This window comes from Heptranchias perlo, chromosome 17, assembly GCF_035084215.1.
Source record: "Heptranchias perlo isolate sHepPer1 chromosome 17, sHepPer1.hap1, whole genome shotgun sequence".
Taxonomy (NCBI): Eukaryota; Metazoa; Chordata; class Chondrichthyes; order Hexanchiformes; family Hexanchidae; genus Heptranchias; species Heptranchias perlo.
In genome coordinates, this window is record NC_090341.1 from 26760795 (window position 1) to 26784680 (window position 23886).

General features: G+C 43.2%; 1 protein-coding gene across 1 annotated transcript in view; it reads right to left on the reverse strand.

Annotated features, from left to right (window-relative positions):
• dnah12 (dynein, axonemal, heavy chain 12) overlaps window positions 1–23886 on the reverse strand; it is a 239166-nt gene that overhangs the window by 55502 nt on the left and 159778 nt on the right. Inside the window, exons 48-55 of the mRNA XM_067998764.1 lie at window positions 23097–23177; window positions 15126–15302; window positions 11793–11924; window positions 10928–11017; window positions 9144–9284; window positions 5270–5511; window positions 4930–5077; window positions 3684–3829 (exon numbers count right to left, since the gene is read on the reverse strand). Of these exons, the coding sequence (XP_067854865.1) occupies window positions 3684–3829; window positions 4930–5077; window positions 5270–5511; window positions 9144–9284; window positions 10928–11017; window positions 11793–11924; window positions 15126–15302; window positions 23097–23177 (1157 nt within the window). The remainder of the gene's footprint in view (window positions 1–3683; window positions 3830–4929; window positions 5078–5269; window positions 5512–9143; window positions 9285–10927; window positions 11018–11792; window positions 11925–15125; window positions 15303–23096; window positions 23178–23886) is intronic.

Below are 23886 nucleotides of genomic sequence, written 5' to 3' on the forward strand. Positions count from 1 at the left end.
TTAAAAATAGCAGGGAGAGTGCTTCAAGCCTACTGTTGAAACCGACAGATACTCTCTGTGTTACAGTGTTAAATATTAAAAGAATTCCGTGCCTATTAAAAGAAATTAGGGAAGAGATAGCAGAGGCACTATTACATATACATAAAAATTCATTAGAAAAGAAAACAGTGCCAGAGGACTGGCGGACAGCAAATGTTATTCCTATATTTAAAAAGGGAGATAGAACAAGTCCAAGGAACTATAGACATCGGTGGTAGGAAACATAATGGAATCTTTACTCAAAGATGTAATAGAAAAACATCTAGAAAACAAAAATATAATAAAGGGTAGTCAGCACGGATTTCAGAAGGGAAAGTCATGCTTGACCAACCTTATTGAATTCTTTGAAGAAGTAACAGAAAGAGTAGATTGGGGTAATGCAGTAGATGTAATATAGTTGGATTTTCAAAAGGCCTTCGATAAGGTACCGCATTGTAGGCTCATGACTAAGGTCAGAGCATATGTGGAGTCAGGGGACAGGTTACAGAATGGATAGCAAGCTGGCTATAAAACAGAAAGCAGAGAGAAGGGGTCAAGGGTAGCTACTCAGGCTGGCAAAGGGTGAGAAATGGTGTTCCACAGGGATCGGTGCTGGGATCACTGTTCACAATTTACATTACAATTTGGACTCGGGAATCGGAAGTATAATTTCAAAATTTGCGGACAACACCAAATTGGGGGGTGTAGTTAATACAAAGGAAGAATGCGTCAAAATGTAAGAAGACATTGATAACTTGCAGAATGGGCATGTAATTGGCAAATGAATTTCAATATAGATAAGTGTGAGATGGTGCATTTTGGTAGGAAGAATAAGGAGGCCACATACTGCTTGGATAATAAGAGTCTAAATGGGATAGAGGAGCAAATGGATCTCTCTCGGGGTACAGATACACAGATCGCTAAAAATAGTGATGCCGGTTAATAAGGCCATAAAAAAGGCAAACCAAGCACTGGGTTCATTTCTAGAGATATAGAGTTGAAAATCAGAGAAGTTATGTTGAGCTTATATAGAACTTTGGTTAGACCACACTTGGCGTACTATGCACAGTTCTGGTCTCCATATTATAGAAAGGATATAGAGGCACTGGAAAAGGTGCAAAAAGATTCATAAGGATGATACTCGAACTGAGAGGATATACTTATCAGAACAGGCTGGGGCTGTTTTCTCTAGAAAGAGAAGGCTGAGGGGTGACCTGATGGAGGTCTTTAAGATAATGAAAGGGTTTAGTAGGGTAGACGTAGAGAAAATGTTTCCACTTGTGGGGGAGTCCAAAACTAGAGGTCATAATTATAAGATAGTCACTAATAAATCCAATAGGGAATTCAGGAGAAACTTCTTTACCCAAGGAGTGGTAAGAATGTGGAACACGCTACCACAAGGAGTAGTTGAGGCAAATAGCATAGGTGCATTTAAAGGAAAGCTAGATAAGCTCACAAAAGTATGCTGACACAGTTTGATGAAGTAGGGAAGATGAAGACTCATATGCAGCATAAACGCCTGCATAGAACAGTTGGGCCGAATGGCCTATTTCTGTGCTGTAGACTCAATGCAACTCGATGTAAATTTGATATATTTTGAATACTATAGAATGGCCACTTGACACCTAAAAGATGAGAATTTGACTTTGGTAGACATGAAGGCCCTGACTGCCTCTGGTGAGCGCCTCAGTCAACTAAAAATTTGAGTGGATAAAATGGCAGCCGGCATGAGCACATCAGGAAAATCCTCAACAGTGATTTTAACTGCCTGCCCGCCCAATCCCACGGTTAAGGCCACCCCATTAAGGCCTAATGAAGGTACTTAAGACACAAAATGGTAATTAAATGGATAAATATAAATCATTTTATTGTGAAATATGTAACTTTTTTATGTTACTGTCATGTTTTGGGAATTTTTGAACAGAAAGGATTTTGAAAAAAGAAGTTATATTTAAAGGTTGTGTTTAAAGCAAAGTGCATTCAAACAAGTTTTTAAAACAGGCATTGAGATTTAAGGTGATTAAAATGCCAATGGCCTACACTTTGTAATTGTTCCCCAAACACTGTAAACGATAAGCAATATGTTAGCCTGACTCGGTAATCGATGAACACCTCAGGCCCATTATGTTGGCAGGTCCGTGGTCCTGGGCACTCAGTGGAGTTTTCTGGAATAGGCCATCCGCTTGGGTTGTGAACCCAAGATAAGAAAACAGAGACACAGGCAGTTAGTCAGGTTTTTAAACAGAAAGCTGCAAAGGCAAATTTTTCCAGGCTCAGAAAGAGAATGCAGCAGGGTAGTTATTTAATTTAACTAAAGTACTGTGAGAAATGGCATGGTGTATCTAAAAAATTCTCATATTTATTCTTTAGTTATGCACCCTAATATTTTAATGTTGCTTTTCACTATTGATTTCTGTCTTATCCTTTCCCCTTTCAGCACCACTCATCCATATTATTGTTCTTCAACCAGAGGAATAAATGTCTTCAAATGCTTATGTCATGAAGATCAATTAGAAGAATGCCTTTTTCCATGAATGCTACCATCACTAGCCTAGCTGAAGTAACAGATAAACAGTGGTAGACTTTGACAACTAAATTAACCACATCAAATATCTTGGCTTGTAAGTTGATGTGAGTTGTGATCCAATTCTAGTAAAAGTCTATATATTTTGATATCTATGTACAGGAGACTGGCAGTCACTTTAAATTTGGGTCACTGATACAGTAAATATTCAACATGAATAACACAAGAACATTCTTCTGCTGCAAATGTATTTTCTTGCAAAAATCATAGATGTACTTCAATTAAGAACTATTTGGCAATTTTCTGTGACTCTAAGCTTCCATATGATTAGCAGTTTTATTTGACTTTGGAAGATAGTTTTGGTTTTCCTTCGTTTATGGTCTGCCCCAGGAAGCATGCTCCCAATTTACCAATTCTTCTGAGGCCATCGAGATAGGTGCTGGAAACTCAGTGAATCTGGCAAAACCCCTCATATAAGTTATGTTGCGCATGCAGATCCAGGTTCAGTATCAGTAGTTCGTAAAATGTTGCACATTTTGTTATTTTGTATCGAAGCAGGAAATGTTTGTTCAAAGTTCTGTAAAAATAGTGCAAATTGCAGTGTTATCTTTGCCACTGTTTATCTGTTTTTGTCATTAAACCTGTTCCTTAGTTGATAGCCTAAACCACTATCTGAATGATTATTTTACCTCTTTTTGAAGTCCAGTAGATCACATGAGTGCTTGTGAGATATCCAATAAGCTAAATGCTACAACAAGAATTTCTGTTCAACCCTGGGCTTGATACATTACCAGATATTGGCCGTATAAAGGTATACTCCAGTTCACAGAAAGCAATAGTTCACTTACAGTGGCGATCTTTGGTGTCGAGCATGAGGAAGATATTTGAGTAAACCCCAAAAGCCTTTAGCATCAAGACTCAAACCCAGAAATTTACAGCCTGAAGTAAGCAACTTAATTGATGCTTCAGCACCATATATCCAAAATACTTTTTAATCCAAAACATACCTGACAGATCCATTTAAATAATGTATACCTAGACAATTTGATCTTTATCACACCAAATAAATTCTGCATCTTTCCACCAGTTTGGCAAGATGGCATCCTTTACCGCATAATATACTGATGTGGTTAGTACTCACCATCGCCTGGAGTTACTAACAATCACGCCATTGTCAACTGAAAAGCTATCTGTTGGTAACCCAGCAATGTTCCATGCTCTAATCATTATCGGATCTCCCAATGTCTTACTGAGGGAAAAATCACCTGAAGAAGGGATATCTTTAGACTGTGAACATAGAAAAAAAGAGTTTGTTAATAAAGTTTGTTTAGAAGAAAAATATAAATACCATTAGCCTAATGAAAAATAAATGTTTAACAGCATTTATGCAAACTGCTTCAAAATTAAAGAGTAGTGTTAACAGGAGCCACATGTTGATGGAGTGTTACAAATTTTTGTTCTCATAAACATGAACAATGTCAAAGCTGGGGAACAGAACAGTTTCTACTTTTTCCACCCTCTGTCAACATCAAGCACTCCCAGGTTTGGTACAAAAGGTTAAATGCTGGGTAAAGCTCCCTCTAGAGTGCCACAAAAACATACCCCTACTTATGCTCAGAAGAGTATTCCAGTTGCACCAGAGTGGCATTTCCATTTTGCGCACCAGTCACTTTTATCTCTTCTCAGCATTACTGCCTACTAAGAATGGGTTAAAAACTGCTGTAAATCTAAAATAAAAATAGAAAATGCAGGAAATACAGTCGGAGCAACGGGTCTTCATCTGGTGGACCTGTGTGTGTTTGCAACATTTTCTTATTACCATTGCAGCTTGCATAGAGAGACTTGAACCCTGCAATCTGGACTGAATTGAAATCCAGGCTAAAGGATTGAAAAGAAAATGTTGTGAGCTATTCCACTCCCTAAATGAGATCCATTAACAATTTTTAAATATTTTATATGCCATTTTTTTAAGGTGAGTTTCAAAAATGTCCTGTGTTGTGCAGAATGTTCAGCAGTCTGATATTTTTGCGTTGCAGTTTGCCACAAATAGTATGGTGGGGTCTCAGTGTGTTCATGGGCTTCATCACTTACATCAGAGAACTCTATAGAAAGTGAAGTGCACAGCAGTAGAGGGGAGTCAAAGCATGAAAAAAGAGTGCAGTGAAAATGGCAGAGGTGTCTGAAAAAGAGATAATTGATCACATATGTGAAAGACTTAAGGAGAGAGGCAGTGAGCACCACAGTGAAAAGTGAGCAAATATTAATAAGTGACAGACAAGAATCAATGAAGGTATCTGCAAGTTGCAAAATATATTCCAGCTGTAGTTGGTGAAACTTCAGTATATGCAGCCTCAACAAAGCTGCAGGGAAAATACAAGTTTGAATACCTTGCATATAGCGGTCCAGTCAACAATACATTCATGACGAAAAGCTGCAGTGAAAGCTCCGAGATAAGCAATGACACCTGCTGAAACCAACACATCCCCAGTCAAGGTATCATATGTGATTTGTAAATCATCTGCAGCCTTTGCCCACCTAGAGATTAACAAGATAACATTTCAGAAGTGATTCATATATATTGAAAAGAAATGGACCATCAATTTATGTACATTTTAGTGGATTCTAAATAAGGATCTTTAGCAAATTAGCCCTAAAATTATGTTTCACTGTCAGGTTACCCTATTATCAGAGCAGACTGGAGAAAACCTGAGCTTTTCAGGATCTAACCTTGATTTTTCTCCCCCCAGCCCTCCAATCAGTTTCTCTGCTCGCTCCAGCTTTTTAGCACACAGGTCTACTTGGAACTCCAGTTGTGCTTTTTCTTCAGTTTTATCCTGAAATGTCTTCTTCAGATCAGCAAGATGATCTTCAACTTCCTTAAGCTCAGCTCTCTTCTGGTCTAGAATTTCCATGGTCTCCGCCAAGGACCTCTGTGCTTCATTCAAACGAGCCTTCTTAGGAGCAACAACCTGAAATCACAATGTCACAGATCATTCTCATTTTTTATTACTGCACTATTTGCAATATTTACATTTCCTGAAAAAAGAAAGGAAAGTTCCAATGAAGTACATAAAATGTAATGATGAGGGGTCATCAATTTAAAATTGTCACTGAGAGTAAGGAGAGGTTTGGATAAATGTCTTTGCTCCGATAGTTGTTGAAGCATGGAATGCATTGCCACAGGGAGTGGTCAAGGCAGAGACCAGTCCTCAGCCAATTTTCCTCTATGAACACTCACTGGATGCCCGACAGGCACAGTGCACTTGAGCTAAGCTGCATCTGTTATTACTGAGAATACCACTTGTATGGCCTTTGCGCATTCCAGTAAGAGGTCCACCCCTGGTTGGGCCTTGCATCTGGAAACTGGGCAATCATCAGGAGCACAGCTGCAGGCCTGACATGCCTTTACATTTGGGGAAGGGATTTAAAATAAAAGCTGTATTTGTTTTCTTCATCTTCGGCCCAGCTCCAGGACACCCACAGAGCCTCAGGTCAGTCGGGGTCCTGGTGCAGGCCTTTCCATTAGGTTTCTTCAAACGCACCCATCCAACTGAAATTGAGGAAACTGAGGTGAGAGACTGGGAACACCCCCTCCAACCTCATTAAAATATGAACACTGAGTTTATGCCTACTACCGATGCAGACCCGGGGTCGATTTTAGGATGGCCGAGCGAGTGCATTCATGGAGGGTGGGGCTCTGAAAATTTGCGATTCGCGGGGCAGGTCTGGAGCCCGGCTCCAACCCGCAATTAAAGCCGGCGGGATCCCACTTAAAGCAATTAATTTGATAGTTCAGGTCGTTTGCAGACTTGATTGGGAGGATATTTTAGGAGGGGTATTTCCCGTACGGAGGGAAACAATCCCAGTTGAAACAGACTTGTTGCAGCCACCAGCCAGTGGGAGCTTCAAAGGTCCATTTGACAGGTGGTGGGGGGAGACCCTCACTCATTGCAGGAGGCCACTCTGTCACTTTGGACAAAGTTTGGCCTCCACCACCCTCCTCCTAACAAGAAAATTCACCAACTTGTGCAGACACATTTACCTACCTTGCGGACCCCTTCAAACGTACATCTTCTGGATAGGGGCCACCATGGCTGCAGGCATGACCTCATCGGAGGATGAACAGCATCACCAGCCTCGCTGGCCACGCCGTCCACCTCAGACATGTGGAGCTCCACAACACAGTGCTGTGACACATCCACCTGCACAGCAGGAGGGAGGGCAACCACAGAGAGAGATGCATTGCAGAAGGCACTACCCTCACCACAAGGTCTACAGACCGAGGCTCAGCTTCCTGGACCTCTCTGAGCAGCAGTGCACACGGAGGCTCAGAGTCGCTCGACATGTAGTCGTGGACATCTGCAACCTCCTTCATGCCGAGCTGCTCCCGGCTGGCCCGAGCACCATCTTCTTACCTGTCGCTGTCAAAGTCACCACTGCCCTCAACAACTTCTCCTTCGGATCCTTCCAGGGTGCCACAGGGGACATCGCCGGCGTCTCTCAGTTGTCTGCACAAAAGAGCCCTGCAAATACACCTACACCCACTCTGCAGTGACACAATGGGTGGCATCAGGTGTGGGTCTTCATGGTGATCCTCAGGAAAGGGAATCATTGCACAAACCTGACAAGATTTGCAAAGACGTGGCAGTAGTGGTGATAACAACATTTAATCTGGTTGGCAAAGGAAACAAATCTAAATGAAAAACATGACATTCTGTCATACACTTTTGTGCATCCCCTCTGTGCTCACAAAACCGTAGCCTTACGTTTACGGGAACCCCTACGTGGTGCTACCCCTGTGGCTTCAGCAGAGGTAGTGGCAGGTTGCTCTTGTCCATGCCCTGACCGATGAGATACTTTGCGCGGACGACCTCTGGGTTTCGGTGCCCATGAGGGCCCCTCCAAAGGCTGCTCCACCTGCACCTGTGTAGGGGCAGACTCAGCCACCTGGAGAGGAGGCAGCATTGCGGGTACTGGTTGAGAGGGGGGCAACGGGTGAGATGTTGGAGCGCTTGGAGTGGCGTCCCCACTTCCATGTCCCCTTTCGCCATCATCCCTCTCCTGGGCCTTCTGGCACTTCTTCTCCTATCAAGGCAAAACACAGAGAGGCGAGATTGAGTGATGGTTGCATAGTGACCCGCTGCATGCATTGGTGTGGGTGGGTGTGACCGTGAGGGAGATGCATGGGAGGGTGCGTGTGAGACATAGCCATGAGATTGTATGAGGATTGGGTTGTGTGGTAGTGTTCAAATGGGAACTGGGGCGGTGAGTAAGTGCAGGCAAGGTGAGGCTGATGGTTGAGTGGATGTGAGGAGTGATGCGAAAGCGTTGTGGTGGCGGTGCAGAAGGAGTTGTGCGGTGGTGGAGGTGATGTGGAAGACGGAGTGTGGGAGAATGTGTAAGTATACTCATTTTGGCTGACCTGGTTAGGTCATTAAAGCGCTTCCTGCACTGGACCCAGGTTCGGGAGATGTTACCCCTGTTGCTGACCTCCTCCGCCACCTCGAGCCAGACCTTCTTGGTGGCAGAGGCAGGCCACTTCCTCCCGTCCACTGGGAAAAATGTTTCCCTCATCCTCCTGACCCCATCGAGCAGCACGTGGAGTGAGGAGCCTGAGAACCTTGGATCAGCCTTGTCTCCGGGCTGCTCCATGCTGCCAATTTGGTTCTTTGCTGCAGGAGGAGCATTGGAGGACTGCCCCTTTAAAAAGGTCTCCTCCTGCTAACAGCCTGTGATGCGGGTGCGCAGTGCGCTCGCTGCGCAGGTCTGGAATGGGAAACCCGGAAGTACGTGTAAGTACCCTCAATTAGGCTGCGATCGCATGCGGAGCACCCCGATTTCACTGGGCGCTTTACCCACACGCCCAGTCAACCCCCCGCTGCCAACATGCCTCCCTCCTAATATCGGGCCCCCAGTGATGTATTGCAGGGAGGCTCCAGGAATTTCCAGGGCAGTGCAGTAATGTATTGGGTCTCTGCTCCTCTTTCTTCTTCAATATGCCTGAGGAATGACAACTTCTTAAATACAGCGAACAGAAAAACCTTTCCTTGCATCTTTCAAGCCAAAATTAGATAAATAGTTGACTGGAAAATACAGTGCTACGGGGCGAGACCAGGGCAGTGGAGCTGGTTTTGGCCCCACAAGGAAACTAAAAAAAAACACTTGCCTCTTCTGGCTCCAACTCCTCTTACCACTTCCCATGCGTGCCTGCGGTTAAAATGCCAGTCAGGCCCAGATTATGTCATTAGAGCCTGATCTGCTGACTTAAAGAAGGACCCCGCTGGATTCTGGCGGGTGTCCATATTGCCTGCTCAGAAAAGCAGATTGAGATCGCAACCTGGGTGAAGGCAGCGGAATCGGTGCAGGTAAGTCCCACAAGCCATTTTAATGGAGTTATGGGTGAAATTATGTTGTCTATGCAAAATAGCCAGATTAGCATAAATTAGTCACATGTTGTCCTTCTGATCACAATTAGTATCTTTCCACACTCTGCAAAGATGGTATTTATGTTTCTTGAGTTATTAATTTGCAAAGAATGACAACATTGATGCTGTTCTCTCTGCTTTGGCCATATAAAGCAGCAAAACTATGCATACACTACCTTTGCGACACGATCATACACCTCCATGGCAAGGATCCATTTACACAACCCTTCTGCAGCAGATGAGGCTTTAACTACCTTCTGTGGGTCAAAGTCAGGATTGGTGAGGTATTCAGTACGTATCTTCTGCATGACAGCAACCTGTCCAGGAGGAAAATATGATGGTGCATGTTACCATGACAACATTCACAGGGGGAAAAAGCACAAAATATTTAAAATCACATAAAAGAAATCCAATAAATAAATAAAAGCCATTAACTTGAAAGTTACTGGAAAAAAATGCAATCTCAATGCAAAATGTGTTTGTAATGTTGCTGACACATTCAGTCGTATAGCATTTGAGTGTTCAGACCATTGTTCTTTCCTTTGCTGTGAATAACTGCAAACAATATACTGTAATGCCATACCAAATACCTTGGAACATTTTTCAGAGGCTAAATAATTAAGCAATTGTCTGTTCTTCATGATGTTAGTTTCACTATAATGTGGATAAGGCAAGCCTAATTGGCCAAAGTTCAGAAGTTTTTACAATCCTATTAATCCCAAACAACTCAAATAGCCTGCCAACACTCACTGTCTAAACTCACACTCAATGGCCACTTGTCCAAACCACCAATGTGTGAGTGAGACCATACCCCAGAATACATAAGTGTTTTCAGGATAGGAGATGAGAAAAATGTGAGGGGTAAAATTACATTTAAAAAATTTTGAATCACAATGATGAGTTATACATAACAGCCTGGGGTCTCAACTACCATTATCATAAAGAATCTGTATATAACCACACTTACAGACAAGCACTCTGATAATGGCCATAGTTTAATATCCAGGAATTACAGGTTCTTGATAAAAGAACATAAAACTATACGATGTGAACTGGGCGCAGGGAATGATCCCAGCGCTGGACGGCTAGGCCCAAAGCACACCCTATTTGGGCCATGGCCCTCATTTACATCAGAGTGGTGAACTGCGGACATCTGCTTTGCGTCCCAAGGCAGCTCGTTGATGAAGAACATTTGAATTTTGGGCCGCTGCATCGGCAGCAGCTTTCAGGTAGGTCATGAAAGACCCGGTTTTCCTGAACACAGCCAGCATGGCACCGACTGTATTCAGGGCAGCCCAATTTTGCACAGAGGGCATGAAACAGGTGTCAGGCCCCTTCTGTGCATATGCAAAGCGCCTAACGCCTGTTTCAGACGTGAGCCCTGGACGCCTTTTTTTTTGCCTATACCAATATGACATATATAATAAGCACACCCTTCCCGGCCGCCATAATGGAGGCTCAGGTGCCCGTTTAGTGCCTGAAAAACTGGCGCTTCGCCATTCAACTTCCAGGCCTATAGCTGTAAAATAATGGAGTTAATCCCTCGAGAGGCAGCATTAATAGAAGCAAAACACAAGGCTCTCATTTTAGAGAGCTACTATTAATACAACCATTAAGTTGCAGCCAACCTTTCAAACTTTTTCTTATATTAGTTGACGGATTTCTAAATTTCCAGGGAGTGAACACACAGGTTTATGTTGCACACAATAGAAACGTGAAAAAATTCTGATTAGGATCTATTGGGATCTCTAATTGTAACTCAGCAGACAGTGGATTATATCAGAAAGGATCACAAATCCAGTGCTAGGCTTCTTCATTGATACATTGAAGACATGAAAAATACTGAAATAATCATAATATTAAAAACATCTTACAGCTAACATTTGACATTCAGCAATGTCCCCCCCACAGCACATCAGTCAAATGTTATTTAATGAATAAACATATAACGAAAACTTACTGGAATATTATCCTTGTCGTACTCCCTCAAATCTCTTAGGAAATTCATGTCACCCAGCAACTTCTTACTGGGTCCCCAGTAATCTAGAATCTTAAAAATAAGACAAATGGAAGCATTTTAATAATCCAAGGACTACTTTTACGTGTTTTCTGTGCTAACTGATTACCTACTCCTAAACAGAATAAAATGGCATTTAGTCCGTGACTTAAACTTCTGAAAGTGACACTTTATCGAATCAGTTCTGTATGCAATTAAACGTCACATCCAACACTGCTCCTAAAAAGCAAATAATGCTGAAAGACCGTAGCAGTACATTCAGCAATGTCCAGCAAGTTGGGATACATTTTTAGTCGATAACTGATGTTACCGAAAACATATGCCCTGCTCACAAGCACAGGATTGTGTTAAAGGAAGCAGGCTCTCCTATTGGTTTTAAAGTTGGCAACTCCATTGTGATCAACACTGTGGAGGCAGCTGACAGAATAGCTGGAGGTGAGCACTTCTGTTGCTGTGAGTGGGGAGTGGCGCGGGGGAGGCGTGTTGCCATAAGGGAGACTTTTTAGGATCTGGCAGTTGTAGTCACAGCATGTGTTTGGAGGAGCTTTGAGCTGGCAGATTAGCTAACAGATCAGCCATTCCAGTTACAGCTCATTTTGCTAGCTGTAGCCGAGCAATGGAAGGACGTGCTGCTGGGCAATCCCAAAATTTCCATTATGGCAGATAATCAGAGGTCCATTGTATGTCCTTTGTTTTATGTAAATATGTGCAGAATAGCCTAAAATACAAGAGAAATCTGCTTACAAACTGCATACTTTGTCAGAAGTATGAACTTGTATGCCTTGCTTGCTGCTGCTTTGGATTTTACCTTTTCCCCTGTTCCAGAAGGATCATTGATTTTTTCTGGTTTGATGAGTTTCATGACACAAATAGCAGCCATCACTAGTTTGACCCCCTGCGGAGGGTTCTTCATTGATTTAACAATTGTGATGTCAGATGGCTAAAATGCAAATTGAATAGATACGTTTATGCATAGTTACCGGTGTTCAATTAAAGCAAACATTTGCCTTGCTTATTATAACGTTTTAATTCAATAAAAGTGCAATTTATCTTAAACTGTTCCAAAAGGTACTGTGTTTTAAGAAATAAGTCCAGTTCGCTCATCACCCCTGTCGTCACTGACCTACATTGGCTCCCGGTCCCCCAACGCTGCAAATTTAAAATTCTCATCCTCGCGTTTAAATCCCTCTATGGTCTCACCCCTCCCTATCTCTGTAAACTGATCCAGTCCGACAACATGTACCCCAAACTATCCATTCCTCTGACTCTGGCATCTAGTGCATTCCCCCCACCCCGTTCCCCACCATTGGTAGCCATAGCCATAGCTGCCTAGGCCCATGCTCTGAAATTCCTCCCTAAATCGACCTCTTTGAACAAGGCTTGGCTTTCACCCCTCCTAGTATCTCCTTTTTTGGCTTGGCATCCATTTAATTGATTACACCCCCTGAGAAGCACTTTGGAACATTTTTCTATGTTAAAGGCACTTTATAAATGCAAGATGTTGTTGTAGTTAAATAGTTGGTCTAGTTCATCCTAACCAAGCAGGTTCCAAATTTTGTCCATTTTCCCAGGTCAGATAAAGGGACCAATTACATTTATTTTTCTATATGCACTGCTTGAAAAATAGCAGGTTTACAGGAACACACAACCATTCTTTCAGCCTGCTGACATTCCAAACAGTGGCCCAGATGGGATAATAAGATCCCAACTCCATTTGTCAAATTGTTGGTGATAAAGATGTAGTATCAGTGTTTTTATAAGGTGTTCCTAATGACACTCGATAACTTCTAGCAACCATGTTGGATTATGAGTGTTAAATGCGTTTCCCTTGATTTATGTTAAATTGCACTAACTTTGACAGGTTCTCGTTTCAAAATGACGTTTATTGATTCATGTCCTTTTAGCTGATTGACTGCAGCTGATGTTGTTTAACGTCTCAGACGCTGTGCAGCAGATACGACTCAGAATCTTATCCTTCTTAAAAGTTTACTGGCTAAACTTTCAGAACTCCACCGCCATAATCCCCCACACAGATTTTTACTTATTGTTGACGGGTTTGTGGTAAATTCTGAATTATTTTGCGAACGATAAATGTGTTTTGAGGTTGAGCCAAGGCTGCTCAGTATTGTACTTCCGAATACCCCTCACACCCTGACATGTTACACACCTCCCTGATCCCAGTTTGTATTCGTTCTGACTTTATTCCTATTTACTGATTCATGTTTCCAGTAATTACCAGTGATCAAAGCTTCTCACCTTCAACCGAACAGTTTCTAATATGGATGAAACTGGTTTTTGCCATAACAAGTTAATATCCGCGATTTTAACCAGCAAAACGGTTAGGGCTGTTTTTAAATTTGGAAAAATATCCTTACGTTCAATGTGAATGTTTTCTAAAATTTTTGGTTGCTTGGTTTTTCTTCAGTCTGTAACTCACATGTCGCTATCCTGAATCACAGAATATTATCGCCTTTGGTGAAACCTAATTTCCAGTTTCTTTGACAAAAGTTTCTCTAATTGACATTTGATTTAGTTCAAAGCAACTGGGAACATTTTCAACATTATTATTATCATTCAGCACAAATCTGCGCCGCTGTCTTCGTTTTTTAAAGAACCACAGATGTTGCCTGACCTGCTGAGTATTTCCAGCATTTTCTGTTTTTGTTTCAGATTTCCAGCATCTGCAGTATTTTGCTTTTCGTTTTTAAAAGGCCTAGTTTGAAATCTGCAACAAGATGAGAGCTCACACCGTCTGAGACTCAGCCCCTGATATCTTTCTATTAAAATCTGCCACTTGTTAACACATTTTACACAATCCAGACAACTGGCGCATTGCTTTGATTATAGAAATCATGGCCCAATGGACTAAATTATATTTAAACTATGTTTTGTAAAAGTAACAATTTATATTTTGTGACAACGATCTGTAAATAAATTAAACTTTTTTGAGAAATATTATCTGAGAGATTCCGCTTTCATTCCCTCACTGTGCATTGTCATTGGTACAGTCCAGAACTACTGGACCACTTAAGGACACGATACATCTCGTTGTTCGAGCAGAATTGAGGAGACAAAGTCAACTATTTTCCTGCATTGTTGTCTTTTTATGTTAAAAATATATTTCTAACAACTGCGATCTTTTATCAAATGCTTCTGGTTTAAACTTTATTACAGTAAACTCTTTCCCGACAGATCTCATTCTCCGGTCAGTCCGTGTTTCTCGTGATCATTGATGGGTTGACTCTGAATTGGTGAATTTGACCACAGAGTGAGATTTCAGTGGTGGAAAGGACACAGGGGCCCTCATCTCAAAGATACCAAACTCGATACTGCTGCAGTTTGACACTGTCTCAGTATTACCTTTGTTACAAAAAGGGACGGAAATAATTCAAGTGCTACCCTGGTTTTTATTAATTTCGTATATTAAGGACAGAACGACACTGCCCGACGAGAGAGGGAAAATACTCACAAATACATAATATCCAAATTCAATCTGCTGCAATCACAGTTTTAGAATTTAAAGGAAGAGCCGATGGTTACATTAGGAAGTTCCCTGTGCTACAGCCTCATACATAGCCTCGCTTGTACTCCAACATGGCGCGTCATATGACCTGTGACGTGTATTAGGAATACCCTATTGACCACAATGCCAATTAAAGTATGCTGTTCTTTTAAAATACTGCCTAACCACAAACTTCTAGTTCTCCAAAGCCACACAATGCAATGACGACATTTAGAAATGATAGTCTGCAAAGAAGGCATGTACAGAAGCAAAACGGTACAATATCATTTGCGCCATTTCCTTAAAGAAACAGCTGCACCAAAATTTAAAAGTTTGAATTTGGCAAAAAAAATCAGATTCTCCTTCACACTTGAGAGCGTTTGCCAAATTTGGATCACTTCTCATTTTCAGCTGGGAGTTGGTGCTCATCCCTATTCTGAGACCTTTCAACTCTTAAAAGTATAGCTTGTTTTGCCACTTACAATTGACAACTTTTAAATTCCTAAACAGGTACATCTTTAGTAGTAGTCTATAAAACTCATCACTTTCTGAAAAAAAATGACTATTGAATTCTAAATTATGTTTTTGAAAATTATACTGAAAGACTAAAATTTTTAATAAGTGGATTCTGAGACTTGCCTTCAAAGTATCCAAGGCAGAAAGTGCAGCTTCCAGAGCCGGAATTGCCTCTGCGAGCTCACTCTCACACTCATTCTTCAAAGCCTGGGCTTCATTTGCTTTCTCAGTAGCTGCTTCTTCATCTATCTTTACAACTTTGCTCTTTGCCTCTACCTCTGCAGACTCCACCTCTATAACCTTTAGAAATAAACAACACGAATACAGCTTGCCATTTGCCAATAACGATAAGGAAACATTCTATCATTTGCACAAAACATCCAACAGTTTTCAAATTTTCAATGTTTTTTTCTGGGCCGATATAAGCTACATTTAAAGCCAAACAGAGTAAAATGTTAACAATTACTTACTAAAACATTCTTTTAAAGGTTCTTGTATTATAAAAATGTGAAACAAAAATCTGGGTAGATCAGCAAAAGGAGATTTTACAGCATTAAATTATTGTTCAAATTTTTCCTCTAAAAATCTAAAGAGACATCGTGCTGGTTGCCAGAATTGCTCAAAACTCTGCTAACTTTTGCCTTGGACATCAACACTTAAGAAAGAATCTATGCTCCATTTAAGTAATCAGTTATTTCAACACAAAGAAATCATTTGTTTCCTAAATTACTATTAAAAGCCATGAATAGGCAAAAAAATTAAAATACATTTTATTACTTGTGGTTTTGAACACTATAATTATACAACCTATTGCTTGCAGAGAGATTCAATTATCAAGATTAAACAATCCAATGGATTCAGAGAATTGCTTTGGCTTGGATTATCCTGTTTCCCTGTCTTCTGTTCTAAGTATATGTCTTGGACACTTGGGACTGAATTGATGGGTTTGTGGTGGAGCAGGATTACCAGCCATTCATATGACTCTGCTTCTAACCTGCTGGTTTTACCTCACAGGACCTCATGGCCAACATAGGGCAGGTTTAGAGTGATAACACCATTCCTCATTGACTTACTAGTGCTGGCAGGAAGGGAAATAGAGTGCTTTGAGGGGATAAGGAACCAGCAGCAGGAATGGCTCCAAGGTTCTTTGAAGTTTCTGTCGAAGTGTTGCTGCCTGAAGTCAGGGTCAGAAGTTGGGCACCGAGGGCAGGAAGCCCCATGAGAGGGTAGTTCAGGCTGCTTGGAGGAACGTGACAGAGGCAGTCAGTGCAACCTCCATCACCCCAACAACTATCACACAGTGCAGAAAGAGGTTCAATGGCCTTACAAGGGTGGCCAAGGTAAGTAAAGGCACAGTTGCAAATCCACATCCTCCACCACTGATAGAGTCTTCACTCACCTCTTTCCCCCTCATACTCTTTCTCGATCAGCATCTGGGTGTCAGGGAAACTCACTTATGCAAAGAGGTACTGCCACAAGGGCACTTTTAGCAATGTCCTTTAGGGAAGGAAACCTGCCATTGTTACCCAGTCTGGCCTATATGTGACTCCAGACCCACAGCAAGGTGGTTGATTCTTAATCGCCCTCTGAAATGGCCTAACAAACCACTCAGATGTACAATCTCACTACGAAAAGTCATAATAAGAATAAAACCGGACGGACCACGAGGCACCGGGCACGACAAAGGCAAACCAAGCACAGTCGACCCTGCAAAGTTCTCCTCACTAACATCTGGGGACTTGTGCTAAAATTGGGACAGCTGTCCCACAGACTGGTCAAGCAACAGCCTGACAGCCATACTCACAGAATCATACCTTTCAGCCAATGTCCCAGACTCTTCCATCACCATCCCTGGGTATGTCCTGTCCCACCGGCAGGACAGACCCACCAGAGGTGGCAGTACAGTGATATACAGTCAGGAGGGAGTGGCACTGGGAGTCCTCAACATCGACTCTGGACCCCATGAAATCTCATGGCATCAGGTCAAACATGGGCAAGGAAACCTCCTGCTGATTACCACCTACCGCCCTCCCTCGGCTGATGAATCAATCCTCCTCCATGTTGAGCACCACTTGGAGGAAACACTGAGGGTAGCAAGGGCACAAAATGTTCTCTGGGTGGGGGACTTCAATGTCCATCACCAAGAGTGGCTCGGTAGCACCACGACTGACCGAGCTGGCCGAGTCCTGAAGGACATAGCTGTCAGACTGGGCCTGCAGCAGGTGGTGAGCGAACCAACATGAGGGAAAAACCAACATGACCTCGTCCTCACCAATCTACCTGTCACAGATGCATCTGTCCATGACAGTATTGGTAAGATTGATCACCACACAGTCCTCGTGGAGACGAAGTCCCGTCTTCACACTGAGGACACCATCCAACTGTGGCACTACCACTGTGCTAAATGAGATAGATTCAGAACAGATCTAGCAGCTCAAAACTGGACATCCATGAGGCGCTGTGGGCTATCAGCAGCACCAGATTTGTATTCCAGCACAATCTGTAACCTCATGGCCCGGCATATTCCTCACTCCACCATTACCAACAAGCCAGGGGATCAACCCTGGTTCAATGAGGAGTGTAGAAGAGCATGCCAGGAACAGCACCAGGCGTACCTAAACATGAGGTGCCAACCTGGTGAAGCTACAACACAGGACTACATGCATGCTAAACAGCAGAAGCAACATGCTATAGACAGAGCTAAGTGATTCCACAACCAACGGATCAGATCAAAGCTCTGCAGTCCTGCCACATCCAGTTGTGAATGGTGGTGGACAGTTAAACAACTAACGGGAAGAGGAGGCTCTGTAAACATCCCCATCCTCAATGATGGCAGAGTCCAGCAGGTGAGTGCAAAAGACACTGCCTAGAGAAGGCTGAAGCGTTTGCAACCATCTTCAGCCAAAAGGGTAGATGATCCATCTTGACCTCCTCCCGATATCCCCACCATCACAGAAGCCAGTCTTCAGCCAATTCAATTCACTCCACGTGATACCAAGAAACGGCTGAATGCACCAGATACAACAAAGGATATGAGCCCCGACAACATCCCAGCTGTAGTGCTGAAGACTTGTGCTCCAGAACTAGCTGCGCCTCTAGCCAAACTGTTCCAGTACAGCTACAACACTGGCATCTACCCGACAATGTGGAAAATTGCCCAGGTATGTCCTGTCCACAAAAAGCAGGACAAATCCAATCCGGCCAAATACCACCCCATTAGTCTACTCTCAATCATCAGCAAAGTGATGGAAGGTGTCGTCGACAGTGCTATCAAGTCGCACTTACTCACCAATAACCTGCTCACCGATGTTCAGTTTGGGTTCTGCCAAGACCAGTCGGCTCCAGACCTCATTACAGCCTTGGTCCAAACATGGACAAAAGAGCTGAATTCCAGAGGTGAGGTAAGAGTAACTGCCCTTGACATCAAGGCAGCATTTGACCGAGTGTGGCACCAAGGAGCCCTAGTAAAATTGAAGTCAATGGGAATCAGGGGGAAAACTCTCCAGTGGCTGGAGTCATACCTAGCACAAAGGAAGATGGTAGTGGTTGTTGGAGGCCAATCATCTCAGCCCCAGGACATTGCTGCAGGAGTTCCTCAGGGCAGTGTCCTAGGCCCAACCACCTTCAGCTGCTTCATCAATTACCTTCCCTCCATCATAAGGTCAGAAATGGGGATGTTCACTGATGATTGCACAGTGTTCAGTTCCATTCGCAACCCCACAGATAATGAAGCAGTCCGTGCCCGCATGCAGCAAGACCTGGACAACATCCAGGCTTGAGCTGATAAGTGGCAAGTAACATTCGCACCAGACAACTGCCAGGCAATGACCATCTCCAACATGAGAAAATCTAACCACTTCCCCTTGACATTCAATGGCATTACCATCGCTGAATCCCCCACCATCAACAGCCTGGGCGTCACCATTGACCAGAAACTTAACCGGACCAGCCACATAAATACTGTGGCTACAAGAGCAGGTCAGAGCCTGGGTATTCTGCGGTGAGTGACTCACCTCCTGACTCCCCAAAGCCTTTCCACCATCTACAAGGCACAAGGCACAAGTCAGGAGTGTGATGAAATACTCTCCACTTGCCTGGATGAGTGCAGCTCCAGCAACACTCAAGAAGCTCGACACCATCCAGGTCAAAGCAGCCCGCTTGATTGGCACCCCATCAACCACCCTAAACATTCACTCCCTCCACCACTGGTGCACAGTGGCTGCAATGTGTACCATCCACAGGATGCACTGCAGCAACTCGCCAAGGCTTCTTTGACAGCACCTCCCAAACCCACAACCTCTACCACCTAGAAGGACAAGGGCAGCAGGCACATGGGAACAACACCACCTGCACGTTCCCCTCCAAGTCACACACCATCCTGACTTGGAAATATATTGCCGTTCCATCATCGTCACTGGGTCCAAAACCTGGAACTCCCTAACAGCACAGTGGGCGAACCTTTACCTCACGGACTGCAGCGGTTCAAGAAAGTGGCTCACCACCACCTTCTCAAAGGCAATTAGGGATGGGCAATAAATGCTGGCCTTGCCCACATCCCATGAACGAATTTTTAAAAAAGGACACTTTGTTTAAAGATACAATGCACTTACATCTCTTGTGATCATTGGATACATGCACTCATATGGGAGAAGTGTTCATACCACTCAGATGCTTTTAACATTGTCTTCTCTCCTTCCAAAGAAAAAGCTGGCCCATAACCAGCAACTGGGGAAGGAGCACCATCACTGAAAACCTCCAGCCTGCATTAACAGGGAGCACCGGAAATCATAGGCAAACAGACAGGAGATGCTGTGAAATATGGTGAGGTTTGAGGTGAGCTGGCAAGAGAAGGTTGGTAAAAGTTGGGAATTGCTCATCATAGGGAGCATGGGCCTTATATGCTTTCTCAAAGTACTGCAAATGCCCTTACGCCTTGCTGCTATTTCTTCAAGGGGGAGTATCACCGTTTATGCAGATCAACAAGCTCTTGTGTGTTTCACATCATAGGGAGTGCTTTGGAGGAAGAGGCCAGCCACTCCGATGACATCCAGGCATTTCCAGATCAGAATCTGCTGGCACATTCAGAGCCTCCGGGGCTGCCACGTCAGCATTAACTCCATCATGGCACCAATGCAAAAACACCTACTCGGGAGAGATATTTTTAGTGAGTTTAAAGAATTTTCATTGGGTGAGGCACTGGGCACTACTGAGCATGAATATCTGGGTGTGCAAGAGGGGCTGAGTGCTATTCCTCCACGGAGGGAATAATTACTTCAGCTGAAGAGCCGAGGGACCCATATTTTTTTTAATTCATTTATGGGATGTGGGCATCGCTGGCAAGGCCAGCATTTATTGCCCATCCCTAATTGCCCTTGAGGTGGTGGTGGTGAGCCACCTTCTTGAACTGCTGCAGTTCGTGTGGTGAAGGCTCTCCCACAGTGCTGTTAGGTAGGGAGTTCCAGGATTTTGACCCAGCGACGATGAAGGAAGGGCGATATTTTTCCATGTCAGGATGGTATGTGACTTGGAGGGGAATGTGCAGGTGGTGTTGTTCCCATGCGCCTGCTGCCCTTATCCTTCTCTGTGGGAGAGGTTGAGGGCTTGGGAGGTGCTGTCGAAGAAGCCTTAGTGAGTTGCTGCAGTGCATCTTGTAGATAGTACACACTGCAGCCACGGTGCGCCGGTGGTGGAGGCAGTGAGTGTTTAAGGTGGTGGATGGGGTGCTAATCAAGCAGGCTGCTTTGTCCTGGATGGAGTCGAGCTTTTTGAGTGTTGTTGGAGCTGCACTCATCCAGGCAAGTGGAGAGTATTCCATCACACTCATCTCAGGGGTAATTCTTCAAAATAGCTATGGTTAGGGAGCATAAATCTCTCTAAGGCAGTGAAGACAGTTTCCATGCAGACAGTTGAGATGGTGGATAAGTAAGAGAACTCCAGTATCCATATCTATATAAACATTGCAGGAAGTTTCCCATGAAATGCAGAAAACCCTGGAGACAGTGATAGTCTGGGAACTTTCTGCAGTATCCAGGAAGAGCTTTGAAGGACATTGATGGCTTCCCTCTGGGACAACAGCTTCATTGAAATGAGAATCACCTCAGGTCTCTAGAGGGAACCTTCCCAGTCACCCACCGCTCAACCTTCATCTCATTCAGGGAACACCTCATAGGAGTAGTCTATTAGGAGCAATAGTAAATAAGTTAGCTGGCTCAAAGGGGAGATATGGTTATTAGATTTAGTTATAACTAGTGAATGTTTTTGTTGGCACCTTTTGAGAAACGTTTCCTTGCAAAATGAACCCTGTTTGGCACATAAAGTTTAGAGTTTATTTCTGTGTATGCTTGTTAACTTTTGGGACCCAGATGATAGCAGGGAAAAGATAGACTTCTATCTTATGAGGGAAATAGACTAAAGTCTTTGACAGTGAAGGACTTTGTGAAGGGGGAGAACAGGCAGGGGTGAAGTGATTTTATTTGGAGTGTCAACTTTCATTGAAAAAACTGGGCTATAAATTGTATCTTCCTTTCTCTATCTGCTACCTGTCTTGATCCACATTCTCTCCTTCCTGTGCACCTTCTTCATGTTGTGGGGTGGCGAGGGGGAGATCTTTTCCCTCCTTCATCATCATTGCCTTCAGTTCCTAAAGCAGCAAGCTTTTCTTCATTGCGATGTTGCGTGGTACACAACATACTACAATAATTCTAGAGGTTCTATTGTAGGGCTCCACCTTATTTACCCACGTTCCTAAAATGAGATTTTTGAATGCCTATAATCTGCTTTAAACACATACGTAATTACGTAGGTCTTATTATATTTGTTGTTCCCCATTATCTACGCAACCTTATTGGCCCCATAAGTCACAACCGGAGGGAATAGCCCTGATCATCAATCAACTATCTGGATACATGGCTCAGCATTATAAGGATTAGTACAGTGGATTGTCACATGATGAAAGAAGTGTCATGGCAACTTTCTGAGTAGCAGATTGGATAAGGTGATTGGCATTGCATGCAAGCTCGACATTAATGGACTGAAAGCTTTTCCTGTTCATGAAATTGAAGAGGTTGTCATATGGGGCTTCGAGTGCCATAGGTGTTCCATCAATTGTTCCTTGCGCCTGTGGGAACCCTGCCAGTCTGTAAAACTGGATAGCTCTCTCTCTCTCTCTTTCTCTCAGTTTTTCTGGTTCCATTGGGAAGGAAATGAAGGGAGAATAAGTCACCTTGATACAATGGCAAACTGATTGACAAATGTGGCTCACTATCGAATGTGGCAAAGGTCTCCAGATGCTGCTTGGAAAGATGCACTGCCAAAGAAATTCAAAGCAGTGGTGACCTTGGCTGGTACAGATAATGTTATTCTCCTCGTAGTCTTCAGCCAGCAGCTGCAAATGACCCCAGTAGCCTCCAGGAAAAAGCAAAACCATCTGAGATAGTGACATGCAGAGAAGTCGAAGTAAGATCTCCTTGGTCTGTAAACCTTGTTAAGTAGGTTTGTATGAGTAGGAAACAAATATGTTCTGTGCAGCCTCGCACTCAGTGCCTCCAATCTAGCCTTTTCCATCTTCTCATCCTTTTCTTCATAATGAAGGAATGGAGGGATTCCCATTGGGAAATCCATTCCTTAGTCCAAAGCTTTATATTCTAATGAGCTGACTTAACAACAAAAGTCCTGATAGACCCTCTAAATAGATTGCTAAGCAGGCAAAGTAATACCAACCTTCAGTAGCATACTAACAAAAAGTCCTCCTCCAAGCAGCATCTATCTGAAAGATATTTTACTGGCATTCTTTCAGCCGTTTATATGGTGGTGATTTAAATTAAGGACAGATTCAAGGAAATGGGTCGATGGGGTTAGCCACACCCTCTTGATCCCATTTAAACATGGGTTCCCAGCAGATCGTTAAAAGGGGGATTTTCCATTTTTTGGCAGGAAAATTCTGGTGCAATGTTAGACCCATAGTTTTGAGGCAGTACATATTTCCACCCCCAATTTCCTACATTTACAGCCATACAGCCATCCTAAAACAGGTGGTAATTCAGAGGAAAATCCAGCCCCTGATGTGTTGAGAACTGATTTTCTTTTTGGACTTACCTGCATCATATGAGCATTTTCGATTTTGGCCAGTTCCAGTTTTGGCTGTAGATCCATCAGTTCTTTCTTCATCTCACCTACCTACAGTAGTGCAGCATCAAATAGTCATTTTAACTTAAATACGCAACCATAAGTATATACGCACTTGGGTTTCATTTTATTAAAAGCAAATTTTCCCTGTATTTATCTCGAAGAAAGTAAAAGTCTCTTATGTATGTAATAGTAAAGGTATTAAATATTTTATTCTCCAGATACCTCTGATGGCTCAGTGATTAATGCACCACATTTTTGGTATCGTGCAAGGCAAACCAGGAAACTACCAGATTCAGTTTCTGCTCTATGCTGAGTTAACCGATCTCAGTCAGGCTGGCAGTGGGCGACACAATGGCTTCTGGGTTACGGAGAGGAAAAAACAGCCATCCAGGGCTTCCACTCCTGATTGCTTTCCAGTGACATCTGTTGGAAAGTCTGCACATATGGCCAAGGTCAGCTGTGAGATTGCCTGCGACTGGAAAACCTACCAGTGCTCAATATCTAAGCTCATACATAAGGAATAACATTTAGGTGAGATACCGGAAGGCTGCTTGTGTCTTTTGGAACTGCACCACATCATGGGTCATCATGCTTTTAGGAAAGGAAGGGCGAGAGTAGCTCTGTGATGTTACTTCTTTGATGAAGGTAGTGCAGTAGATGTTGTATATATGAACTTTCAAAAGGCATCTGATCAAGTACCACATAATAAACTTATTCGGAAAATAGAAGGACATGGGATTAAAGGGGCGGTGGTAGC